Genomic DNA, 18,574 nt, shown 5'->3' with positions numbered 1-18,574 from the left:
CTGAGAGCCACTGAACACACAGACAGAACATGACGAGCAGGTCAGGAAAGCAATAAAGATTTTACAGAGCTGTCCAAGGTGCTAAATTTACTCAATAATGGGTTTGGCACCATAGTGTTAACCTCTCATTTACTACCAGTTTGAGGGACTAAATTGAAGTAGCTGACTTCATTTACCTTGAAATGTATATTTTATGACATTATGTAAGTAGATTGAAAGGGCACTGCAGTTTTAACAATTTAAAGGCTAGAGCATGTTTAAGATGAAGCTTGAATATTTATTGTATATTGCACTTAAACTATATTGTATATTAAAATGCATTGATTAAATTTGTAAAAGGTATTATAAAAAAGGACAGCTAATATAAAAGATCTATGTCTTTTAAAATCCAATTGATACTGTATGTTACCACTGCAATGGCGATAAACAGATAGACAAGTGGACAGAGCAGCAGACACATATCAAAAAGTGAGTAAAACTCACATTCTATAAAAACAGATCTCTGCATAAGCTCAAGGTCTGTTATTCCAGATACTCTTTTGTTCACAGAAATTTTTCTTTGCCTTCATCTCAGAAGCCTAGATTTTCATAGCAGTAAGTGGGCATCATGTAAGGTCCTTCCAATTGAATATGTAAGTGGAAATATTTCCTGAGAGAGACAGAGTTTGACTAAAGCTAATATCTAATTTATGGGGGCATTTGTCAAGAAAGATCCACTCTTCTATTAATGCTAGAAGTCTGACAGCTTTTGGTTTAGAATAAAGGACTTTGCAGCATTCAGTTAGAACTAAAGTGAGGGTCGTCTTGTCTTGCATTTTATTTCAAAAGAGCACCATTTTATTTCTATTAAAAATAACAATTAGGCAAATATTTAAAAGAGGAAAGATTACTTCAGTGATTAAATATGATGCATGAGAACTCTGCCCTCCATGCAGCTACACACCACAGATCCAGAGCCCATTTTTATTCCAAGCTGAAGCTGATTTTAACTTTTTAAATTTTTGAAACAGGAATGTAATTAAATATTTTAATCAAATTTTCCTCCTGAAAATACTAAGATATGTTTACATAAGCGAAAAAGGAGGCTGAGTAGTGAAGTCTGCTGCAACCTTGCATATTCCAAAATTACTGTTGGAAAGATTATATAAATCATACCGGAATGACTGTGCTTTTGAAGCACAAAGGGTGAAATTCAGCCTGAATCCACTTCTGACAGAATATACCTTGAAACAGGTACAAAACTTTGCATGTTTTGTTTGTGGCACGCATTCCTTTCAGAAGAAATTCATTAAGATCATGAAACTTGCATTTCAAGTTTTATCACGACAAAAACATTTTGTGTCAATTTTTGTCATGATAAACACATTTTGTGCCAGCTTTGAAAAACATGGGGTATTACTTCTGTTGACATCTGCTTACTTTTTACTCAGCAACTAGTGAAAAAATCCACGCTATGTCCTAAAAGGGATGTGAGTCTAGTCACATAAAGGGTATCTAGCATTACACTGGGTTATTCAGCTTAAGCAACTAAATTAGATAAAGTTCAAGGTACTTGTTAAATTTAAATTTATTTTGTCAAGAAGAAGCTGACCACAATATACAATGCTCATCAGCCACATATTGTATTACTGAGACCACCAAAGGATTTATGTACTTGTGGAGGGCGTGGGGGGGAAGCTGTTCTAGCATACTCTGAGGCATTTATCTTATGTGTTGTCTAGATATCATATCACCTTCTAATGCTCTTTAGCATTGTAATACAAGAGAGAGCTCATTCATCTTCTGAGAGGGTACTTAGGGATGATGATGTCATTCATACTTCCTTGACTCTTAAGTCTGACCTCCTGGCTCTGCCTTCTAACTTCCTACTCTCATGGCTACTTGCAAGAAAAAAACCTCTTCTGCAGAGTCAAAATGCTGAACATCAGACTCCAGTCCCCTTCTTTACCTTGGAAAGGTCACATTCTGAAATTTCAGGCCAAAATCACTAATTTGCACTCAAAATTTTCCTTTATTTTACAATGGGTAAAACTATAAATGTGCTAGTTAAGGATATGTGTTAGAACTAAGTTCTAAATTTACACTTAAAATTTGTGTATGCATTACACTCTAAAAAATAAAATTGTGAATACCTCTTTCGAGTGTAAAGGAAAACCCAACATTTTGGTAGAAGTGATTTCGAAGTACGCCACAGATCTAAAATGCCAGCCATCTAACTTGATATACACCAGTTTCAGCCTGTCCAGAACCTCCCATCTCTCCATACCTACACAGAGCACTGCATTATTGTATCATTTTCAGCAATTATACTTTTATAAAGACTCATAAAAGCCATTCAAAATGTAAAGATCCTCCATTTACTGTAAAACTGAAGGAACTATGCCAGCCTAATGGGAAGTATAAAACAACAGGGCCATTTCACTAAAAAGATATTTGTACTCACACTAGGATGAAAACTTCTCTAGCAAACAAACAACTGAATTGTTTCCATATATTATAATTGAATCACACTGAAGAAGTAAACACAATATAGATATTATAAAGACAGGAAGGCAAAATGAGAGAAAGACAATATACTTCACTTGAGGGTAAAAAAAAAAAAATCTTCTGCTTACCGCTGCCTATAGGATGGAAGTGCACTGAATTCCTGTCACTGAATTTCAATGGCCATTTCCAGAAAATAAGTCTACAGTGGGAGCTAGAACCTTAGCTTTTCCAAGCCATTGTAGTCTCATCAGCCTCCACCCAAAATGAAAATCACAGCCTAAATCTACAGCACTAAAAACAGTCATGCATGACCTTACCACCTGCTCCACAATGAGCCAACCTTATAAATAAAATATAGAAAGCCTATATCAGGCAGCAGAAAGAACAAACACTGAAGTGCAAATGCGAGCAGGCATCTAGCCATAAACATTGAGAATCGATGATTAAAACACCTCTTAACCACAAAGGTGATAAATGTATAGCAATAGGGAAAACACACCCTATTCAAACAGTCCCCGTTGCAAATACTGCTGACAAAAGACGGAACAAAACTACAATGATCACCTGTAAGTCTGTCCTTGTAGGTCTCCCACCTTACCCCTATTATTCTCTTGTTAATATGGTGTGCTTAGACACTAAAAAAAGGTATCAGCCTCCTTTTTTAATCCAACCGTTCATGCTGCTGGTCTTCATTTCCATAAATGATGGGCACATAACAATGGCAATAGAGTTAGTAGCTAGCACAGATGTGTACTTCATCTAGATACACAGTAGCATGGAACAAACTAGCATTAATATAGTTGCATTGGAATAACTCTTTGAATAAACCAGCATTTGAGGGTCTGGATGCTCCCACCATATTATCACAAACTGAAGCATCTGGCAAGTAATTTGGATAGTTTTGTTACTAAAAGCTCTAGAATCCTCTGCTAATGTTAGGTCTCTGAGTCAAAGAGAGAAGAGCGGGTACGGGAGAGCAGATATACAGAACTAAAATCACTCTGCCAGTGCTTAAATCACCTCTTTTAGGGACTATCTGACAGTGATTACATGACTTGCATATATGTCCCTCAGATAGCTGTAGAACTTTGATTCTCCCAGGTATGTCTTGCCCCAGACCCCTAAGTTTACCAGAAAAAGGCATTTACAGCTACCTGCAGGAACTTTTCACAGTTCTCAGATTTCAACTTATGAGGTAAATCTACCTTGTGCACACAGCGCAAGGCTGGTAGATATTTCTACGTTGTACTCTTAAATCTATTCACATCCTACAACACATCAACTGGTAGCTGGTAGACATTAGTCACATTTGGGACTCACGAACACTGTCATTAAGCATCGATGCTGTGGTAATTCTCTGGCATCTTCTACAGCATTTCCCACAGGTTATCTCTCAAGTTCACACTGTGAGGATCTAAGGACAGATCCCCTCAGTTTGAGACATAGCAAGACCACGAAAGGAAACACATTTTTCATGCTATACAAAAGGCTGCATTATTAATCCCATCATGTAAAAACCAGTTCTTCTACACATACTTTTCGTCAGTAATGCAATCCCAACTTTCATACTGTGATCAGTTTGTCAGATCCAGTGAAACACTAGAAGACAAAATAAATGAGATACGAACTAGATCATGGATGGATAAGTCCACATAAACTCAACTCAATGGCTAACAAAAAATTCTTCATGAACTTCCTCTACAGAAATTCCTCCATCCCACCAGTTTACAGTGACTCATACTGTTACCATCTATCTAGACAACAAAAAGATTATTCCTGATTTATCCATGAACATATAAACAAACAAATGATAACATTAGATTATTTTCTTCTATCTGACCTCAAAGGTTTGCCACAATGACCTAAAAGCACACTTTGCACTCTAAATTTTCCTTATGTGCCACAGCTCGCTTCAGTCCCTGGGCAAAATATACAAAGAGTCATGTACAAAGCAATCTCAGATAGGAACCTCAGGCATTTCTTTTTGAAAATTTACCCCAAACTATTTGTACCAGCATCTACAGTACTTTGAAGCAGATGTTCATTATTGAGATTAATGAGCTTTTAGGTTTGGGGGGAGGGGGTTGGTTTTGCATATGTAAAATTTTCTGATAGTTCTTCCTCTGCTCTTCATAGTATTAACATTCCAATTTCTTCAAAACAGCTGCAGACAAGAGTTGCAAGGGGAAAAAAAAAAAAAAAAAAAAAAAAAAAAAAAAAAAAAGAGTTATTTCTCAAAGTCTTCTCCTCACCATTTTATACACATATATTCTTGGAAAATTGTCAAAGTCCCCTTATGGAAGAAGAAGAATGTTTTGAATTATTTGAAGGGTCTGGACTTAAGTAAACTAGAAAAGAATTTGGAAAAATGAACCGAGACACTAAATTCTGAGACCGTCATTCAAAGATACTGCACAGCCTGTTTTAGCAGCTTTATTCTGCAGATCATATTATTGTGTCCATTATAAAAATTCCCTGGAATACTGGGGATTAAAAAAAAAAAGATTAAATGTGGCTTACGATTTTCCATGTGCCACAGTGTAGCTATCCAATTATGTATTTGTAAGAGTGAAACATTTTCCTTGGCAAATAGACAGGCTGATACCTGCTTTATATCATTTGTATACACAAAGACTTTCCAAACACAAGTCAAGTTACATCACTTTTAAATTGTTCTCCCATTAGGTCAAATCTAGAATGTATTGGGTGGCATAATTTACATGACTCCATTTAAATCTATAGAGAAATATAATTATGTTTGGTACTGCAAAGCAAGAATGTCTACTGAGTTACATCAGCAGAGCTATCTAGCAATTAAAGTGTAAATTGTACATATGTGTTTTGTTCATTTAATTTTCAGAGTTGGTCTTTATTAAGGCATTTACCCATATGAATATCTAAGTATGCCAAACTAGCTATTTTCTGCAAAAAACCACAAGTGTTCACATACATGCAATTAAAGACCCACCCGCATTTTCGTTTAATGAAGGGGAAAAAAACCTAACAAACCAAGACAAAAAAAAACCCACCAGCATATCATTAAGATCTGGGAAGTGGTCACTTTTCTGGATTGTATGCTTCAGGTAGGAAGTGTTAATAGTTAGAAATTCAGAGTTCAGTTTACTATTATCAGCAGGAGGAAAACTGAAAAATAAGGCACCGAAATTCTGACCTACAATGATATTCCACTATGTTCTATGTAGAGTGAGTGCATAAAAATGTTAAAATAGAGTCTGGAATAATGTTGGTAGGTTTTAGTATTACCGTTAAAACAGTGCTCAGTCATAACCCCTACAAATGACTACTTTCACTTACGTTTTATCATCGGTATAATTAAAATAAGTCTCTTGTAAGGGGCATTCTCATTACAATGAAGGACCACTTCAGACCCAATTGAAATGAAAAGACAGACCATAGATTAGGTGTAGATACCAAGGGATAATTTCTAGGGAAGCATAAAATGCCAACTGTGTAACAACTATATTTTATAACTATGTGTTCAAAGGACTTACAGTACTTTATTGTACAAAGAGGCTTTGGCTCTAAAAGACTACTTCAATGAAGTGCCTCCTAGCATATATTCTAAAAAAATTCCAACTTTCTTATCAGAAACAAAATCTATTTTGTTTCTGATACAATCACTTTTAATATACAGCCTTAAAAATTCAGCTGAAATTATCCAAAGCAAGTATAAATGTTGAATAACCATGTATTTAAGAAATTAAATTTGTCCAACATTTCACAGAGATAACACTATCTTTCTGTGTATACCTCCACGATGTAAAAGCAAGCACAGCATTTTACACAATCTAGGGCTTCTTTTTCAGTGGTGAGTGAAAAGATTACCATTGTCACTAGACCAACATATTTTATGGAAGTGCTTCAAAACTCACCACTGATTTTTCAAAATGCATCAATATTTCAGTAACCTTTTTGATCATCAAAACCTCTTAGCTCTCATGCTAGTTTAAAGCTGAAAAAATGAAAGAAAATTCAGATTATAAAAATATTAGTATTTTTTATTTCCTATTTATTAAAAAAATACTTCTACACATTTTATTTATCAGAAGCTTATATTCAGAAAAATTAAGCACCTTTATTCTGTAAAATGTTAGGACTTTAAGAGACAAGATGCCATGTCCAGATGAAATTATGAATACAGCATTATTAGTAAAGAGAAAAATTAATAGAGAAAAATTCCAAAATTTCTGTATCATAGATCTCCCATAATACATGAACAAAAAATGTGTTACATATATGTGGTCCAGCTTTAAGAAATGCTTCTGTGTTTTATTCTCCTCTCACCAAGCATATAATTTTTCATCTATAGTCACAAATATATCCCAAAACATTCTTTAAAATAAACCCAAAATGCATATCTGTGTTTATATAAGTAGCATGAGATTGTATGCTATTGTACTTAGAGGACATTTGAGTCCAGTTGAGTTATATCAACGTAAGTTACACGATTGACTTTTACAACAGAAAGAAAAGGTTGTACTCAAACAACTGTTATTGCCTCAGTGGAAAAAAAAATCAATGAAAGTAAAATGAACAAGAGATTTTGTCTGAGTTGCAGTTAATACTACTGAAGAGCTATGGATATTAAAAGGTCAACAAATAAATTAGTCCAAGTGTTATGAAATGAATGATTTGGCTTATAATTGTATTGAGTGCAAATTGTTCACTGCCTATTAGACCAGGTAATTTTTAACCATGGTGCCTCAATTACTGTTCCATAAGCAATAATATAGTTGTAAGAGCCACTGGTTCGATCGAGTGACCTATGAGACACGCCAGGACAGCTGACTTTGCTATGATGGATCACTGAGCCTGATCTCCAAATGGTGCCAAACCTTCCCTTCCCGTGAGGAGATCTCATAAAAGAAACATTACTGCTTGATTCATTTTACCAAAATGTTTGAGTTTTCAAGTGTCAGCAGTTGAGTATAGATTGTGAAGCTCTGTATTTCTTAGAAGAATTACAACAACAGACATCCTATTGCTTCCAGCACTCTCTGCTAAATGGCATCATGATGGTTAGGGGGATGTTTTTTCTGCTACTCAATTGGACTGTGTTGTGAGAAATACACGGCAATCATATTTTACATCACCACGTAAACCACTGCATAACACCTAAAAGTAGGCTAGAAATTGAAACTGTAGGTGAGATTATAGACATTACTTCACACTTCTGCAATGCCCTGCATTCAAAGATCTCAAAGCACCATTTTAACGGGAACAAATTAAACTTCACAACAACCTTTCTAGGAAAATACTCTCTCTCCCCCATCTTCATCAGAGACAGCCTTAAAGCGTAGCTGTTTGGCTGAAGTCACAATGGTCTATGGTTACAACCAAGGCACATTTTGTAGGGTGAGGTAATATCTTTTATTAGACCCACTGACACAGGCAAGAAAAGGCACAGTCAGCACGCAGGAAGCAAGGCTTGGGCGCCCAAAAGCTTGTCTGTTTTTTTTCCAGTTATATCAGTCTAATATAAGATATTACCACTCCCTAAAATCCTTAAAAAGGGAAAAGAAATTAATCTGATATTGCTTTCATGCTATGAAGTAACACACATGGTGCTTCCTGAGGAGGAAAGGCAGCAGCTGCATTTCCCCATTGCTCCTAAGGGCATGGTGTTCTCTGTGAGCCAGGGCTCGAAACACGGCAATGCAGGTCTCACCACACTTCCCACAGGACCGGACCTTAAAGAATTGTAAGTAACTATGCAGTAACTACGCATATCTGCCTTCTGCCCATATATAAAATAAACTGAAGATGTAAATGCAAATCCTGAATTATCAAATAATCTGTGCAGAAGAAACCACAATAATAAAAGCCTAATTAGAATAGATTGTACCACATACAACCAAATCCTGTTTATATTGTCACTCTGCTATATTTTTGATAAATCACTACATTCAAACAGTCTGGAGGGTGATTTTCCATTTCATCTCTCCAATGAGCAAAAAAGCGCCACATGACTAGAGTCTGAATTTCAATTTCACCAGCATACAGTTGAACTGAATATTATTTGGCACAATACAGTGTACAACTGAGCCACTAAATGGCTGATTTACTAAATTATTATTAGATGAGCTCTTGCTGTTCCAAGTGAAAGTGCAGTCACTGTCTCTCTTCATGGTGTGTTCAAATTGTTCTGTGTTTAAATATTCAGCATGAGGCTAATGTGAACTGATGAACTGAGACTACAAACATTCACTTTCAATACAGACAGAGAGACAGAGATGCAACATATCATGTGGCCTGCGGAGGTGAAAATGATTTATATTTAAGGATGCTGCTGCCTACTTCCATTACTATAAGATATTCTTAATTAGCTTTGTGTTTGATTCAGGAGTTTGGAAACACAGCAAAAACCAGCTCCAAAACTGAACTAGCTGTGAGGCTACAGAGGCTTCAGAATCCTGGTGAAATGGTACTTGAGCCTGGATCCCTGTAATAAAGTACATGTGCTCATGTGAAAGCAGGTTGTAGCAAGGTGGGTGTCAGTCTCTTCTCCCAAGTTACAAGCAATAGGACAAGAGGAAACAGCCTCAAGTTGTGCCAGGGGAGGTTTAGATTGGACATTAGGAAAAACTTCTTCACCCAAAGAGTTGTCAAGCATTGGAACAGGCTGCCCAGGGAAGTGGTGGAGTCACCATTCCTGGAGGTGTTTAAAAGAGGTGTAGATGCAGTGCTTAGGGACATGGTTTAGTGGTGGACTTGGCAGTGCCAGGTTAATGTTTGGACTCAATGATCTTAAAGGTCTTTTCCAACCTGAATGAATCTATGATTCTATGAGCAGCCACCACAGTTTCACACTTTACTACATTTAGTATTTGTGTTTCAACTTAAAAGTATCACCTGCAATCCTGATCTCAGCCTCAGAAATCCTAAGAAATGTAGAGGACTGACCATGCTGTGTAATTCTACGACTTTTTGAGGTGGGGGGAGATGGGGGAAAAGGAAATTTATTTTTTTTTAAAAAAAAGTTCAAAAAAGGAAACAATTTCTTTACTGCCACCTGCTGGAGTTGACAATAACCCTTTGTCATACTAAAAGAACAAGCATCTTCACTTAGAGGACAGTTACGGCAAGCATTTAAAATACTGTGATCCCAGACACTTACAGTAGATTAGAATTTTTTATTGGTGCTGTGTTGCCATAACAACATAAAGACAGCAGATGACTTAAGCTAAGCTTGCAAAGCAAAAGGCTGCTCATCTGGCAGTTAAAATGAATACAGTTCACTTCACAAGTTCCCCATATGGACCCTTAGTGTATGGTAATGAGGATACCATATGGTGGGTGAAAATGCACAGAGAACAATTGTGCTCTACTGGATGAGTGAAGTGAGCAGGAAGTTATAAGGGAACGCAGGAGAGAGATTTGTGCGTGTGCTCTCTATCTCAAGGGTTTCTTTCAGAGGGGGGTTCTCTCTCTTCTTAATCTTCTTCTTAATATATACATGCATAGAAATGACAGAGAAACATATTGTACATTTTGCAACATCATTCATCATAAACTGTCAGCTGTGCTTGTAAATCAGCTTGGTAAGATCTTACAAATTTGTAATTCTTAAAAGGTAAAAGTGCTAAGTTTTTAGACAAAGTGCAGGAAAATTTAAGCACTTCTGACAAGTAGAAACATTAGTGGTAATCATTTTTAAAATGCTTGCATCTTTCTGCCTGCATGTTTAGCTGTAAATAATGCCGCAATGAATAAAAGCTTTAAAAAGGGGAGGGGAGGATGAAATGGAATAAATATTTTTTATTTTATTTCCAAACGGATAAAAAGTAATAGTTGATCAGAACCATATGCATGCAAGATTCTGCTGTAAATGTACATATGCTATACAGTACGCTGTACTAACCAGATCCTAAACCTGGTAAGACAGCTTGCTAAAGGCTGCAAAGTCAATTTTGTACTACACATGCTTCATAAAAGATGAATATAAATGCATTAGTTAGACACGGTGAGCTAAATTAGAAGGTCAGGCAGGGCTGGAAGGGCTGAAATATCACACAACCAATGACTGTAATTACTCTTTTTTTAAGTCTATTAAGTGGTGTTGTTCTATCAAGGCTCAGGGGTATAGGACATGAAGTACAAGATAAAGTAATGTGTATTTATTACTCCCACGGGATCAATTTACTAGATATTTTCAGCTCCATGGAGCAAAATACACAAATGTAGCCTTTGTTACTTTCTTCAAACTGTGGCTTTTTCCTTCAAAAGCTCTGCTCCTCGAAGGGACCGGGTTTACCTGTTTGGTATCTTCCTGCCACCCTCAGTTAATTGTTGTATTTAAAAACAATAACAATAAAGATACAGGAATAGAGAAATGCGGGGATCCCTCTTATAGGAAGTTCAAACAAGTGGTTCGTGTTGCTCAGATGGAATGTGCAGACTACAAAATCCAATCCCAGGCATGATTTTTCCCCCAAGGCAAAGCAGAAATCAGGAATGGAGAATTGCTCAGAGCTCCTTGTCATCGTGTTAGCTCTGATCTATTAAAAGTTTTGTCATATATTCTAAATTACACCATCTGCTCTAATCATTTGCTGAGTAAATGCTGACCCACTTATAAAGAAAACTCACTGAAATGTTTATGCACACTGTTGACCTTCAGAAAGGAAAGGGCTCCTTGCCAGCCATTTGTATGTGGCTTTGCCCTTCAGTGAGCAGTGTGGCTCTATCTCTTAGCTCTCTCTCATTTCAGACTCTTTGCATATTCCCATACATGCTTCTGACATTCATCACCTCATAAGAGTGATACTTTCACAGTAGCCTCAGGCATCTTGGTTGTCTTCTTTCTTCTCAATTGCTTTGAAAATCTCTCTCTGAATATTTTCAATAGGACAAATTGAAAACCAAACCCAAAAAACCTCGACAAGCCCTTCAACCAACTAAATGCCCAAATTGTTAGGAACTGAAAAAACCCCCAACTATTAAGGGTTCAAAACCAACCTTAATTCTGGCCTTACATTCTTATAAATTCTACAGGACAGTGTAGGAACTGCCAAGCACATCTCACACCCTCCTTGCTATACAGATGAACTCCAACAGCTCATCTTCACATGCTCCCCCTTCCTGCCCATACTTAGCATAAAAGTTTTCTAACAACCGTCTTGTTACACTGAGTGGAAAAAAAACCACAAAATATGTGGGTTTTAGCCGAAAATTACTAACTTGGGTTGAAACACAATATCTTGCATTAGCAGATGGAGATCCATTCCAGAATTTCCATTGGATCCATCTGAAGCAGCAAACCTGAGTTGCCTTATCTTCATTGCTATTTTAACCTCCACTAGCAAGCCTGGGCCAACCCACCCACATTTAGATACAATATTTATTTGTAATATAAACAATACCCATGTCACAATGGATAAAGGGCAGATCTGTGGGATTTCATATGGGAAAAGACAACTGGCTTTGCCAGCCACCGTTCCTAATAACCACCTGTCTTCTATTAGTGTCCTAAATGAGGAGGTGGGATATGTCTTGGGGGGGGTCTAATGACTGACCAGAGAAAAGGAGCTGAAGGGAAGGTGGAGCCTGGTTACGTGTGCTCTCCACTCAGCAGGGAGGCCCCTGTGTGCTAGAGAGAGGCTCCACTTTCATCTACATGAAGAGAAAGCAGAAGTAAAGGTCCCTTTCAGGAAGGGTAAGGGGTCTCCTAGCAAAAGCATTTAAGCAACAGACTGGGAGGGAGAGGACGTCAGATCACGGAGGGGGTCAGTGCAATGACTTGCTTCTCAAACACAGAGTGAACAATCTTGCGCTTAATTTAAATACAAGTGATGAGTTGTAAGAGTGGTGAAAATGGCAAATAAATTCTAGGAAATTGCATATAAAGAGGAATCACTGTTATTAAATCATTTAGGACGGATGTGTTTCAAATCTAGCTCACAGTTGAAATCGTTTTACAGCTATAGCTGTGGAGTTTTAACAAAATTGCAGAATCGCAGTGTATCTGCCAGGGATTTATTTTAAGGATTGCGGAGTAGTTACATGAATGAATCTCAATAGACTCAATATGTTGTTGTGACCTGAACTCTTTAGTGATTTCCCCTGCAGTTATGTATGCAAGAACCAACAACATGTGTGTATTTGTGTGCATGTACACATGAGACAGGGAACTTTCACACACACATGTAGGCTTACTCCTCAGCTCCACGGGCAGGCTTTCTACAGACTGTTCCTACAAGATAACGATACAATTTCTTAACATTAGCATCATGGTATTTCTTTTCACTTCTCCCCAGAGATCTCTTGTTTCCTCTGATCTGTATCCTGTCTGTATTAGAAAGGAAAGACTATACTGCCCAGCACACTCCTGGTACTCAATCTCACGCCAAGCTTTGGGTGCTAATCCTATCACCTCTGTACTGCCTGTCTCTCCTCTTGGTCATGTGTGTGTGTATGTACAGACACACACATCTGCTAGTGACAACCCTACACTGGCTGCTTTCCCTGACCTGCTTTGTACAAGAAGGGAACAGGACACTGGCCCATAGCTGCCTCCATAGCCCAGCTGTCAACATCAGCATCCACTCTTTTTTTCTCCAGAAGCTATGTACTGTATTTCTACTTTAAACACATCTCTACATCAACTGTCAGTCTAGCAGTTCAAAGACCCTTGTTCCTAGGTGCTCCTGTTCTTCTCACTATGCAAAGATATTCTCCACCAGAATTTGGCTACTGAAGCACTGGGAGACAGAAAAAAAATAATTCAAAATACGGCTTTTTTTCTTTGCTTACTTCCAGCAGATAGCTGGAATATTTCAAAAAATTCATCCCAAGCATGAGCAATGAGCACTTCTGAAAATACTGATTCTAAACTAGTGCAGATCAAACTTCTCAAATAGCCTCAACCATTTTAGAAATGCCTGTTGACACAGATACGGCTGTTAACTTGTCAGCTCTAGAGGGCAGAGCATGTGCTAACACTCACTTGACGGTCTCAACAATTCTCCTTGACTGCAGCAGCACACAGCATAATGCTCTTGTTGGTCCATGGGAAGGACTGCATGCCCTTATGAATACAAAAATTATAACCATTTCTGTTTCTTGACAGAGCTCCAACTCGTCAGTAATGTTTCAACGGAATAATGGCCACGAACCCCAGCAGCAATTACAGAGATGTGTTTTGTTTTATTTATTTAATGCATAAGTACAAGCTTTTTAATGAACATGAAAGAAAGTGATGATGCACTGGCAGAACATTGGGGAACATGGAGGAAAGGATATTGAAAGCTTTGAGCACTGCTCTCCTCTCTTCTGTCTTGCACTTTGTCCCTCTCATGCATTTGCCCTCTCTGCCCATGGTTCCACTGTGGAAGCCATATGGCTTCCAACCCTCTTCTAAGTAGCCACTGAGAATTGTCTATAGTGGAATACTGCCAAAGCCCTTCCTGGTTTAATGACATGGGGAAGAGCGCTGTGCAGTGCTCACCCAGCACAGAGACTCACTGCGTCCTTGATTATGATCCTGGAGCCAGCAAGTGATGCTGGGAATTGAACCATCAGTGCCTCAAATACAGAAGTCGACATGTGCCAACCCCTGCTGCATTCAGCCTCTGTGCGTGGCATATTAATGAGTCTTGAACTTGAGGTCCAACCTTCAAGCTTGCAAAGAAGGAATTACCCAAAGACAAAAAAAAAAAAAGGCCCTCTTTCTCCTGTTTCCCTCTAACCTTGCATAGTATCACTTGCAAAATGATACTAGTTTCTTCACTGAGCTTGTTCAGTCCTCAAGCAGTAACTTTTTTTTTTGTCCATCACATCATACCTGTGCTTATATAACAATTTCCCTTGATTTAAAGATCTGAAAAAATAGCTTGAAAAGATACTCAGAAAAACACATTAAACCAAGGTATAGGAGGGGACAGATGTCTCAGTACTAACCCTCATTCTCATACCCTATCCATAAATACCTGCTAAATGTTGGAATCACGATATTGAGCTAGATGGAGCTTTCTTCTGCCTGTTTATGCCCTACAGCACTAGATAGCAGGAACATGCAGTTATCAGTGTGGTAACAGTCTCAGTCTAAACGGGAAAGAGGAGGGTGCTCAGCCTGATGGCTTCATTCCCAATACGAAAAAAAGCATTGCTGGAGACCCCCTCAGTGCCATGGGTGTCAGAAAGGGAGCCCAAAGGAAGTCAATGATGCACTACAACCCCCAGCTGTATAACCGAGTTTGGAATTGCTCAGTCTTATTTTACTTGAATTTCCCGATTTAGAGGAAAGCCACAGCCATCTAGTCAGCTTGGGCATTGGATACAGGGAAGTTTTGCATTTTTTGGGGGCCTTGCAAATGCCTGGTGCATAGTGAAGGCTGGTCTCTTATTTTCTGAGAAACAACTTTTCTCCACATGTACATTTGGCAGCAGAGGCACAACACAGATGAAAAGGCCCCTGCAGAAGGATGCTCTCTTTCTTTCGAAAGGGTTGTACCTCTGGAGGGGAATTTGACAACCTATGAAAGCTGTGTCCTGCTGCAAATCTGTCCAAAAGTCAGAGAAGGGGACAGCGTGTAGAGGGTGAACAGAGCCAATGTAAAATGTAACTCTCCAGGACAGCATGTTTCTCTGGTGGTAAGAGGGAAGGACAACACATTGCCAACCCCGAAACCACAGTCTATAGTTTTCCTAGGCAAAGATAAAAGACTTAACAAGCCTGTAAAAAAAACACACACTGAATTTTATTTCTGTCAAGAAATAAATTAAGTTATGATGTTCGGGAAATCTCACCTTTGAAGCACTTTAGAAAATTAACTAATCAAAGCCCACAACCATCCCTGCTGAAAGCCTACTGACAGCTCGGAAGAAACATCACAAGATTTACCCAGTCACAAAAGCTATACTGGACGTGCATTATTTGAGGGATCTGGCCTAGGGCATCAAAGCCCAATTTGTTCTATGTCACCAGGCCTGCAAAGGCAGTGGTCTTCAAACACACACACTTGACCTATTCGACTCCCCAACTCACTCAGTAACAGCCATGATGCCAGAGTAGATAAACTGGTGGCAGTCGGTCAAGTACAGTGACTCCAACTCATGCACGTTACTGCTCAGAGTTTCTGTGACAAAGAGCAACACTTTTTCAAATACCCCACCTCTTTCTCCAGTATATCACAAAACTCATTGCAAATTCTCATCACAGAGAAGTGCAGTATGGCAAGGTAACAAGAACAGAGTGCAGATCCAGACAGCATTTTCACAATACAAGACAGAAGTACTAGAAGTCTACGTGAACTATTCTGTTTCTTCCTCAGCTTTTACCTGACAGAAATCAACAAAATAACTCACGCTAATTTTGATGGGAACGAACATCAAATCACTTCACTACACATTGCTCTAATTATTTTAGCAATCCTGAAATAAAGCAGCATATAATAACTATTATCCTAAACCAATACACGGTGCAGCAGCAGTGGACACACATTCCCTGAAGAGCTAAATAACTTCATTTTATCAATGGTGACGTTCTCCAAATTATAATGGCAAGTACTACTGTGATATCAAAACCAAGAAGCACCATTCTTCTATGAATAAGCTGCTCAGGTTCCAAAATACCAACCAAAAATATGTTCTTTCTTAAGTATTTCAGAACACAGAGTAAGATTTGCTTTTAAGAAAGGCAAGACCTTTTTGAGGTAGCTGTGACTCGGAAAGTCACAGGAGTCCCATAAGTCTAAAATGAAAGTTGCTGATTGGGCTTTATCAGTCATGCCTCTGTTTCAGCTCATCTGGGTGGGTACTAAACCAGGATCATTACATTTACAGAGTCTTGCTCTTTCAAACATAAATACGCAGTAACCAGCTTTACCATATTTAATAAAACAATAAACTTCGTGCTGACCTTTGGCAAGCGTTCGGGGTCACCAGGGTGCCGGGGGATAACCTTCTGTAACCTTTGGAAACCATAGTCAATGGTGGGTTCGTTCAGAGCTGAAACAACAAATAACATCATGATGTGACAATCGCACAGCAAGCAGGCTCCGTCGCACCATAACAATTGTCAATGCATTGCAAGAGCAAGGAAGGATCACAGCAAATTCCCCTTTTACTGAAATCACCACTGACTACGAAGACTTGGTTCAAATGCTATTTGAGCTTGGTTCCGAGGCTTTGGTTCAAACAGCAATGCAAACCTTCCCACTTGAGTTCCTAAACAAGGTTGCTGGAAAATTTGGGGATGTTGCATACATCTTCCAAACAGGAAGCAATTACTGTCGCTGAAAGCCACGATTAAATTAATTTGATAAATACTTTGCACCCAATGTTTCACATTGGGTCTTTTCCTGCTTTCATATTACAAGGAAAGTCTGTGATCTGAAGACAAAAGAACTAACTATTAGGGACTTTCTCTTGTTCCAGATTCTATTATACATTTAATACGCTCCATGAGCAATGATCATATATAATTTTGTTGTGAACTACAGGCATTTGTCTTGGCAGAGGCTTTATTTTTTACTCATCAACACTGACTTCAGCAGCCCAGCTCAGGCTCTGATCAGCACTAAACTGATCCAAAAGACTTAATGAATTAAAAAAAAAAAAAATCATCTATATTTTTAGTTCATCTTTCCGTAGTCCTCGTCCAATAAAACGGAGGAGAGAAATGGTGGAAGTGGAACACTAATCTTCACAAAAATGCTGGTCTCCCTGCAATAATCAAAGCTCTGATTGTGCCAAGCCTTTAAGCACATGCTTATCTGTAAGCACATACTTAAACCCATTTGCTTTCAGCAAAGCAAATTTGAGCATATTATGTTTTTTATATGATTGCCTATAATTACAGGGGACTGCACTGAATGACCTTCTAGCTATATTTCCAGTCATATGATCGCTTTAAAACTGAGATGTTAGTGAGACTTCAACACGTGCTTAAAATTTCCTAAGTGCTTTGGTGAACTGTTACAACATTCGAGCATTCTCAAGCATCTCTAAACAACAGCGCATCTTGACTCTCATGCCAACAGAGATGATGAAATGTTCCATGGCAATTTGTTTGCAATTTTTTTGAGTTAAATGAAAAAAAAAATCCAATATGGATTCTCATTTTTTCAGCCTTTTTTTTTGGTGGAAAGGAAATCTAATTTTTTTTTTTTTTTCATTTTTGGGTCGCATTAAAGTTCTTCTTATTTTGCCTTAGCTTATTAATAGCAAAAAAAATTATTTCTTGCACAAGGTCTGCCTACAAAATTATTAATGTATCTCACACCTTTACGATAGTTTTATTATGAACTTTATTATGTGGCTAGAATGATGCCATCTGATTCTTGCAGAGTGATTTAGCATCAAAACATATCTCCCAGTTTACACTCGTGTAAGCACTCCCATGTGGCTCAATGATGCTTATCCCACAGCAAGTTACACAACTCCATCAGTCTGATCAACATGGCACAATTTGTCCATACTTCCACGTTTTAAGTGAAGAGAATATTTTTTCATACTCCTAACATTAAAGATCTTTAGCCAGACTACATCGTTATCGTGAAAGTAATACCTAATCCCTGACTTATTTTTAATTAATTTGTGTTCTATAAACAATCCCACAAAACAGTCCATTTTTTAAGGAAACTGTTCCATTTAAATTATTATTTTCAAATCACATTTCTACAGCAGATGGTCCTACTGGCAACCAAAGGGTCAGACTTTTATATCCTCCTGGACCTTCAGTAGGTCCCAACTCCATAAGCAGGCCCAGCAATGGTGCTGCAAACTGAGGCAGAAGGGAGGTGATGTAGGGGAATCCAGATCTACCCAACAGCAGTGAAACAGAAGCGTGTGGCTGATGGGCACTGGTTGGAGAGGCACACAGTCCAGCAGAACCTCAGCATTTCTCTAAAATCAGAAAGTACTCTTCTGAGCACATCCTGAAATTACTGTTACAGTATTAAGGTAACACCAGACTAGAAATCTTCCAGGATTTCACTTTCTGGGCTATTGTCAGAAGTTTTTTAGTGCCCCAAAGATCATGGCATCCTTCTAGTCTCCTAGACTTCTTTTTTAACACTTTTCCCTGTATCAGGTATATCTGAATTTGATCTTTTATTTATAGTCT

General features: G+C 38.2%; 1 protein-coding gene across 16 annotated transcripts in view; it reads right to left on the bottom strand.

Annotated features, from left to right (window-relative positions):
- EBF1 (EBF transcription factor 1) overlaps positions 1–18,574 on the bottom strand; it is a 278,880-nt gene that overhangs the window by 14,907 nt on the left and 245,399 nt on the right. For all 16 annotated transcript variants that reach the window (XM_086471112.1, XM_086471113.1, XM_086471116.1 and 13 more), the window contains one exon: positions 16,367–16,455. In XM_086471112.1, coding sequence (XP_086327238.1) covers positions 16,367–16,455 — 89 coding nt within the window. The remainder of the gene's footprint in view (positions 1–16,366; positions 16,456–18,574) is intronic.

The sequence above is a fragment of the Leptosomus discolor genome, chromosome 10 (genome assembly GCF_034619465.1).
Source record: "Leptosomus discolor isolate bLepDis1 chromosome 10, bLepDis1.hap2, whole genome shotgun sequence".
In the NCBI taxonomy this organism is placed as follows: Eukaryota; Metazoa; Chordata; class Aves; order Leptosomiformes; family Leptosomidae; genus Leptosomus; species Leptosomus discolor.
The sequence above is the reverse complement of the archived record's forward strand: the minus strand, read 5'-3'. Positions and strand labels throughout refer to the sequence as shown.